The following is an 8,471-nucleotide window of genomic DNA, read 5'->3' as shown; positions in this document are numbered from 1 at the left end:
CCCTAAAGCCCCCTCTGTCCCCTCTCTCTCCCTTTTTTTTTTTTTTTGGTCTTTTTGAGACAGGGTCTCCCTGTGGTCCCAGATGATCTGGAACTCACTATGTAGACCAGGCTGGCCTTGAACTCACAGAGATCCACCTGCCTCTGCCTCCCAAGTGCTGGGATTAAAGGCATGTTCCACCATGCCTGACTGCTCTCTCTCCCATTTATTAAAATTTAGTTTTATTTCAAGTGTATGAGTGTGTTGCCTACACGTATGTTAAGTACAACCAGTGTCATGCAGATCCCCTGGAACTGGAGTTAGAGGAAGTTGTTAGCTGCCATGTGGGTGCTGGGAACTGAACCCTGGACTTTTTCAAAAGTAGTCAGTGCTCTTTAACTGTTGAGCTCCTCTCTAGCCCCACCCCTTTTTGAGATATGGTCTCCCTATGTAGCTCAGGCTGGTCTCAAATACTATGTAGCCAAGGTTGAGGGGCTAGGGGTCTAGTTTAGTTGGCAGAGTGCTTGCCTACAATGCAGGAAGCCCTGGGTTCCATTCCAACACTGCATAAATTAGGTGTAATGATCAACAGCTTCTAACTCCGGCACTGGGGAGGTGGAGGATGGAAGGTCAGAAGTTCAAGGTCATCCTCAGCTACATAAAGAGTTTGAATCTAGCTTGGTTTTCAGGAGACTCTGCCGCCACCCCCACCCCAAAGCAAAGAAATGAAAAGAAAGAAAACAAAGTTGGCCTTCCACTCATGATCTTCCTGCCTCAGCTTTCTGGAATTACAGGTATGAGCCACCATACCCAGGTACAAATTAAGTTTGGAATGCTTTGTCACATAATTAAAGCTATCAGTAGCATACACTCTTGCAATTCTTTTGACTAAGACTATTCAAAATCAGGAAGAAGAGCATACCAACCTTTCTATTGTATCTTCTTATTATTTAGGGGGAGGATTGAGACAGGGACTCCCTGTAGCCCTGGTTGGCCTGGAACCTGCTATATAGAATCCACCAGCCTTAAACTCACAGGGATCCACTTGCCTCTGCCTCCCAAGTGCTACCATTTTTAAAAATTTTTATTTTTATTTTATGTGTATGAGTGTTTTGCCTGCATGTAAGTACACCTGTGTGTACAATGCCCATTGAGGTCAGAAGAGGGTGTCAGATCCCCTGGAACTGGAGTTACAGATCAGGTTGTTAGTGACTACGTGGGTGCTGAGAACCAAATCCAGGTCCTATGCAAGAGCAGCCAGTACTCTTAACCACTGAGCCATCTCTCCAGCTTTATTTATTTTTTTATTACATGCATTTGTTTTATTATTAATTTATTTGTCGTGTGTGGATGTGGGTGTGTGACTCAAGGCCCATGTGAAGGTCAGAGGACAACTTGAAGGAGTCGGTTCTTTCCTTCTACCATGAGTGTTCCAGGGATTAAACTCAGGTCATCAAGAATGGTGGCAAGCACGTTTCCCTAATGAGCCATCTCCCTGGCCCTATTATTTACTCTTTTCCTTATTATTTATTCCTTACCTGTCATTTGGTGGCAGCTCCAGCCTCTGGGCATCTGTCCCCATCCCAGGGCTGCCTGTGCAGGAACAAAACAACACACACTGTAGTCTCTCCAGCACAGCGGAGGGCGACATCCAAAGGCACCTCAATTGAAAGCAAATACAGAGAAAACAGAACTCCCAGTTGAAGCCCACCATGAAATAGTAACAGGGAAGGACAAAGCTCAGAGCTGTAAACCCTGGGACCCTAGGTATGCTCAGAAGGTGTGTTGGGGGCAGGGGAAGAGGAGCAGACAGGAACAGGAAGGATATGGATCCTAGCCTGGCAGCTCACCAGCTGGGTGAACCTGACAAGTCAATAAAATGCTCTCTGTCTCTGTGTGCTGAAAACAGGAAAGACAGCAAACTGCATCCAGTGTAACCCAACCCACGGGCTGAACAGATTCAGGAAAAAATGAATGTCCTGAACACAAGCTTCTTTGTGTCATCATTCCTTAAATAGGGTAGAACTTTGTTTTTTAAATATTTATTTTTTATGTATATGAGTGTATTACTTGCATGTGTGTAAGCACATCCATGTCATACAATGCCCATGGAGGTCAGAAAAGGGTGTCAGATCCCCTGGAACTGGAGTTACAGATGGTTGTTAGCCATCATATGGGTGCTGGGACTTGAACCTAGGTCCTCTGCAAGAGCAGCTAGTTCTCTTAATCACTGAGCCGTCTCTACAGCCCCCACTTTGTTTGCTTTTTATCTTTTAAAAAGATATAGTTTAGCTGGGTGTGGTGGTGCACACCTTTAATCCCAGCAGAGGTTGGTGGATCTCTCTGAGTAGGAGGACATCCTAGTCTACACAGTGAGGTCAGCCAGGGCTACATGGTGAGACACTGTCTAAAAAAAAGAAAAGGGAAGAAAAGAAATAAAATTTAAAGAAAAGTTTTTCATTTATTTATTTTTATTTTATGTTTTGCCTGCATGTATGTAAGTGCACCCTTATGTGCAATGCCCGCAGAAACCATAAGAGGGTGTCAGATCCCCTGGAACTGGCATTAAGGACAGTTGTAAGACACCACGTGGGTGTCAGAAATTGAACCAGGGTCCTCTGAAGAACAGTGCTCTTAACCGCTGAGCCATCTCTCCAACCCTCTATTTTTATTATTTTTTAATTATGTGTATGTGTGTGCCTGTGCGTATGTGTACATGTATGTGCATACGAGTGAAGGTGCCCTCAGAGGCCAGAGGCCAGAGGCATTGAATCCCCTGGAGCTGGAGTCAGGGCTGGAGTCACTGAACCTGGTCCTCAGGAAGTGCAATATGTGCTCCTAACTGCTGAGCCATGTTTCCATGGCTGTTTGAGACAGGGTCTTGTTTATCCCAGGCTGGCTTCTAACTTCTTGGGTAGCTGAGGATGGATGGTCTTGTACTTCTGATTGCCTTCACCTCCAAAGATAGAGGATTTCTTTCTTCCTCTTTTTTTTTTTTAAATTTTATTTTATTTTTGGTCTTTTTTGAGACAGGGTCTCTCTGTAGCCCCAGCTGACCTGGAACTCACTATGTAGACCAGGCTGGCCTTGAACGCACAGAGATCTGCCTGCCTCTGCCTCCCAATAGCGAGTACTGGGTTTAAAGGTGCACCACCACGCCCAGCTCTTCTTTTATTCCTACTTTATTCTTTTTAATTTATTTTTAGTTCTGAGGATGAACCTAGAGTTCTATACACGACAGGCAAGTGCTCTAGCACTGAGCTCCATCTCCCCGAGTCCTTATATGTTTGTGATAAGGTCTTATTATGTAGCTTAGGTTGGCCTGGAATTCACTCCATGGCCCAGACTGCCCTCAAACTTGTTATCTTCATGACTTAGCCTCCCTAGCGCTGGGATGACAGCCCTTGGCCATCACCTAGGGGCCAATATAACAGCGTTTACATGCGTTCCATGTCACTAGGTGTTATTAGTGTGCCAGGGAGTATGTACAGCATACAGAAGGTACAAAGGCCACAACTGGCTGGTCCTGTCATCTGAACATCTGGACATCCTGGTGATAGTGGCCCAAAGAGACTGAGAAACAACAGAACAGTGTCTGTCACTACAGGTACAAATGTTAACTGCTACGACACTTTTCGGTAAAAAGATACAAATCATTTTTTGATGACAGTCACATGGTCACCTGCGATATAGCCCATTCAAACATCTGATTTTTGTTGTCAGTGGTGGTGGCTGATTTCTTTCTCTTTGGGGATTTTTTGAGACAAGGTCTTGCTATGCAGCCCAGGCTGGTCTCGAATTCTCAAACTTCCTGCTTCAACCTCTGGAGTACTGGGATGACAGGTGTGTGCCAGCCACTGCCTTTTTTGTTTGGTCTTTTTTTGTTTTTGTTTGTTCGTGTTTTTGGGGGGGGGCAGGGTCTCCCTGTAGCCCCAGCTGGCCTGGAACTCACTATGTAGACCAGGCTGGCCTTGATCTCAGAGAGTCTCCTGCCTCTGCCTCCAGAGTGCTGGGATTAAAGGCGTGCACCACCACACCCAGCTTGTTTTTTGAGTCAGGGTCTCCTTGTAGCCCCAGTTGGCCTGAAACTATTTATACCTCTGCCTCCTGAATGCTGGGATCATAGACATGCTCCACCATGCCCAGCTACCACTGCCTCCCTTAACGTGAGCTAGAGGACCACAGGACTTCACAAAGGCCCCACAAACAACTGTGGCTCATTAGACCTGGATAAGATTACATGGCTTTGTTCTGACTTTTTTCTAGTTCCCTGTCTAGAACTTATAATGCTAATTACTCTTGCCCTTACTTCTCCTTCATATCTCCTAGTCTTGATACAAGGACTTTCTTTTCTCCCTAGAGATAAGAGTTATGCAATTTGGGAGTCTTTTAGATAGACCCACTGAAGGGGTACTCCAATTGCCTCACCCTGCGTCCCTGTTCAGCATGGAAGAAGCCAGAGCCGTCTGCATCCCAATTCCCTATCTGCAAGCTGGGCAACCTTTTCAAAGGATGGTGTGATAAGAATAGGAGGTAGGAATTGGCTAGGTAGTTAGGGTAAAAAGACCCCAAAGAAAAGTAACCAATTTCTTGGCTAAAAGTCAAAATGTCCTTGGGCCTCTTAGCAACATACTCTGTTCCAAAGGCCAAAAATGTCAAAAGTATTTGAGAGCTTTTATCAATCCTTAAAAGATTTTAGGGTTACTCTTCAGAGGGGGGAATGTTAGAGTAGCCGAAAGCCCCATAAAAATAAATAAATCAAAGAAGAAGGGAAAAAAAAGATCACACGGCTTACCCAGCAGTGTGTGTGGAACAAAGCAGTTCTCACCACACTGACTGTCACCTTGACATTTTTTTTTTTTTTGGTCTTTTTGAGACTGGATCTCCCTGTAGCCCCAGTTGGTCTGGAACTCACTATGTAGATCATGCTGGCCTCGATCTTACAGATATCCACCTGCTTCTGCCTCCCTACTGCTGGGATCAAAGGCCTGTACCACCATGCCCAGCCAACATCCTTTTTTGTGAACCACTAGGAGCCCAGGGTTCCAACTACATTCCAAAAATAAAAAATTAAAAAAATAGGAGTTGGTTGGGGGCAGTGGCATACACCTTTGATCCCAGCACTCAGGAGGCAGAGGCAGACAGAGTTCTGTGAGATTGAGGCCAGTATGGTCTCTATAGTGAGTTCAGGCCAGCTGGGGCTATAGGAAAACCTTGTCTCAAAAAAACAAAACAGAACAAAAATGAAGTAAACACAGGTGGAATTATGCCTCTGGGAGGTATATTTGGCATGGAGGCCCCTTGTCATTAACTGAGGGGTAGAGGATATCTGGGCTCCCATATGGCCGTGTGCACACTGACACACAGCTTTTTACTCTCCAGGGAACCAACATAATGGGACCTTGCTTATTAGCTTTCTTTTATTATTATTATTTTTATTTTATGTGTATGAATGTATTGCCTGCATGTATGTGAGTGCACCCATGTCATGCAATGCCACGGAGGTCAGAAGAGGGCTTCAGATTCCCCTGAAACTGGAGTTAAGGATGGTTCGTAGCTGCCATGTGGGTGCTGGGAAATGAACCCGGGTCCTCTGCAAGAGCAGCCAGGGTTCTTAACTACTGAGCCATCTCTCCAGCCCCCTTATTATCTTTGAAAATTTTTTAACTTTGAGATAGGCTCTTGTATGTAGAACAAGCTAATCTTGAATTTACTACCTAGCCCAGGGTGGCCTTAACTCCTGACCCTCCTGCCTCAGCCTCCCTGCTTCAGCACTAGTTTGATTATTATCATGGGCCACAACACCCCTCGAGTCCCTACCTGACAGCTATGTCCCCTTGGAGCTCTTTAATGAAGCCATGCTTGTCCCTTCCCAGGCTTGCCAATGACTCATATCCTAAGACCATCAGTCCCATGGCTTTCTGCCAAACAGTCATTCCTTCTCCTAGATCTGAGTCTCAGAGATGAAGGAACACATCCTAGACCCCTCCCAAACCCAGCCACGCCTAGCACATACATGGCTGGTACTCACAGACCAGCCAGTGCCTCCCAGAACCCCCATACTCCTGTGAACAAGGAGGAGTGCTCTCACTGAAGAAGCTCCCTGAAATAAGCTGGGTCTTAGGTCTCTGGCTGGTGTCTCTCTTAAAGCTGCAAGTCCTTTATAGAAATCCACCTAGTCCTGAGGTGCTCTACTATGTTTTTCCTGTTTTTCCCTTTGCAGTGCTGAGCAGGGTACCCAGGATCTCATGCATGCCCCTCACTGGGGGATTCTAGACAGGTGCTCTAGCACCTAACCACACCCCCAGCCCCTCACTGGAGGATTCTAGGTAAGAGGTCCACTGCCAAGCCAGCCCCCCAGGCCTGGCTGCCTCCTCAATGTGAAAAACATGAATCTTCATTATAAGAAGCGGAATGAGTTGGGTAGTTCTGGTGGCCACAGGGTCAGAACTCGTCACTTACCCAGCTGGCTGTCTGCACCTAGGAAAGGTCTGCAAGAAAACCAAGAGCATTACCCAACACGGACACAGCAGAGCAGGCACACAGCGAACAAGAAGCTTCATTCAGCTGCAGTGCTGGGCACGGAGCCCAGGGCTTTGTGTATGCCAGGTGAGTGCTTCATGACTCAACTGTGCCACGGGTCCATAATGATTTTAAATTTTTATTATTTTTTTACATTGAAATTTTTGTTCTATGTGTATGAGTATTTGCCTACAGGTATGTAAGTACACCACGTGCATGCAGTGCCCTTGAAGGCCACAAGAGGGCATTGGAGCTGGAGTTACAGATGGTTGTGATCTGCCATGTGGGCACTGGGAACCAAACCCTGCCTCTGCAAGAGCAACAAGTACTTTTAACCACTGAGCCATCTCTCCAGCCCCAATAATTTGTTTTTGAGGCAGGAATTCAGTATATATACCATGCTGCCATTAAACTCACTATGTCGCCCAGGCTGGCCTCCAACTTTCAGCCATCCTCCTGTTTCAGTTTCTGGAAGACTGGGACTGCAGATGTCTGCTGCCATGCCTAGCTCAGGCCAGCATATCTTAAATGAACCATTAGGAGGACAAGGAGCAACTCACCTGTTTATGACAAATGAAATCCGGGCTTTGTTCTGCAGAATCCACTTTAGGACTGGAAGATCATAACTGTCAGGGTGCTGAAAAGTCAGGCCTTCCGGAAGCCCCTGCACCATCACAGCTGCCTGGTCTTGATTCATCTGCTCATAGGGAACAGGGACCATGGCTGTTTTCCCTAAAGCTTTACCTGGAAGAAGAGGTATGGGATGGTAAATGGTATGCACAGACAATCCTCCAGGCTTTTATGTTATTATGTCTAGTATAATAAGTAGGTTTGAAAGTGTGGCTTGGAAGATACATTAATGTAGGAATGACTTATGCAATATGGGCATAATCTGGACTAAAGACTTTTACTTAAACTTCTAACCAAAAAGTTACTATTTATAATGTAAACCAGCTCACTGAACCTTGTGTTCCACTTGTGACCTGGGTATGTGACCTTATTCCTCAGGATCCCACTTTGCCCTTCACCCAAGATAGTGAATGAATATGGATGTGCTTGACTAACATATCAACATGCTAAAAGCAGTATGTTATTCTCATTGAAAACAGTGAGAAAAGTTGAGAAGTCTGACTGAAATTGTGTGTATGAACCAGGTGTGGTGGTGCTTTGATCCCAGCACTTGGGAGGCAGAGGCAGGTGGATCTCTGTGAATTCAAGGCCAGCCTGGTCTGCATAGTGAGTTCCAGGACAGCTGGGGCTATAGGGAAACCCTGTTGCTCTATCTTCCCCACCATGATGGACTCTATACCTCTGAACTGTGAGCCAAAACAAACCCTTTCTCCCTTAAAAAAAAAAAAAAAACCAAAAAGCACGAAGTATCTTATTCCTCTCTATCTTAAAAGATGAATTCAATTCCCAATCAAAGATGAAAAATTGGTGTTGGGGATGTGGCTCAGTTGGTAGCATGCTTGCCTAGCATGCATGAAGCCCTGGATTCCATCCCTAATACTACAAAAAATAGGTGTGGTGGTACACACTTATACTTCTAGCACTTGGTAGATAGAAGCAAGAGGATAACACGTTCAAAGTCATCCTTGGCTACTTAGCAAGTTAGAAGACAGCCTGGGTAGGTACATGAGACCTTGTCTCAAAAAGGAAAACAATAGGCCTTTTCCTCCATACTTTCGGAGATTGACAATTTGCAGAGTATTGGACTCTGAAGAGGGCACTGTAACTCAGACCTTAACTAACTTACTATGTGAAAACACAAGTTGGGCCAAGTCACTAGTGCAGAAAGTCAGCACGTCAGTCAAATGTCAACTCGCCCGTTGGTGCTCAGTCAGACTCAGTAGTGGCTGGGGGCCCCAAGGAACTTGAACCCTATTTCTTTTTTTTTAAATTTTATTTATTATTTTTATTTTATGTGTATGCGTGTATTGCCTGCATGTAGGTAAGTGCACCCATGTCGC

General features: G+C 45.5%; 1 protein-coding gene across 6 annotated transcripts in view; it reads right to left on the bottom strand.

The window, feature by feature from the left end:
- The window catches only part of LOC103748481 (general transcription factor II-I repeat domain-containing protein 2), a 56,182-nt gene that overhangs the window by 25,671 nt on the left and 22,040 nt on the right, over positions 1-8,471 (bottom strand). For 4 of the 6 annotated variants that reach the window (XM_017802711.2, XM_017802712.2, XM_017802713.2 and 1 more), the window contains 2 exons: positions 7,062-7,245; positions 1,518-1,640 (listed from right to left, as the gene is read on the bottom strand). In XM_017802711.2, coding sequence (XP_017658200.1) covers positions 1,518-1,640; positions 7,062-7,245 — 307 coding nt within the window. Of the gene's footprint in view, positions 1-1,517; positions 1,641-6,441; positions 6,471-7,061; positions 7,246-8,471 lie in introns of all 6 variants that reach the window. The other 2 variants (XM_008851114.2, XM_008851116.2) reach the window with 1 other exon arrangement.

The sequence above is a fragment of the Nannospalax galili genome, unplaced genomic scaffold (genome assembly GCF_000622305.1).
Source record: "Nannospalax galili isolate Female #2095 unplaced genomic scaffold, S.galili_v1.0 scaffold444, whole genome shotgun sequence".
NCBI classification, from domain to species: domain Eukaryota; kingdom Metazoa; phylum Chordata; class Mammalia; order Rodentia; family Spalacidae; genus Nannospalax; species Nannospalax galili.
The sequence above is the reverse complement of the archived record's forward strand: the minus strand, read 5'-3'. Positions and strand labels throughout refer to the sequence as shown.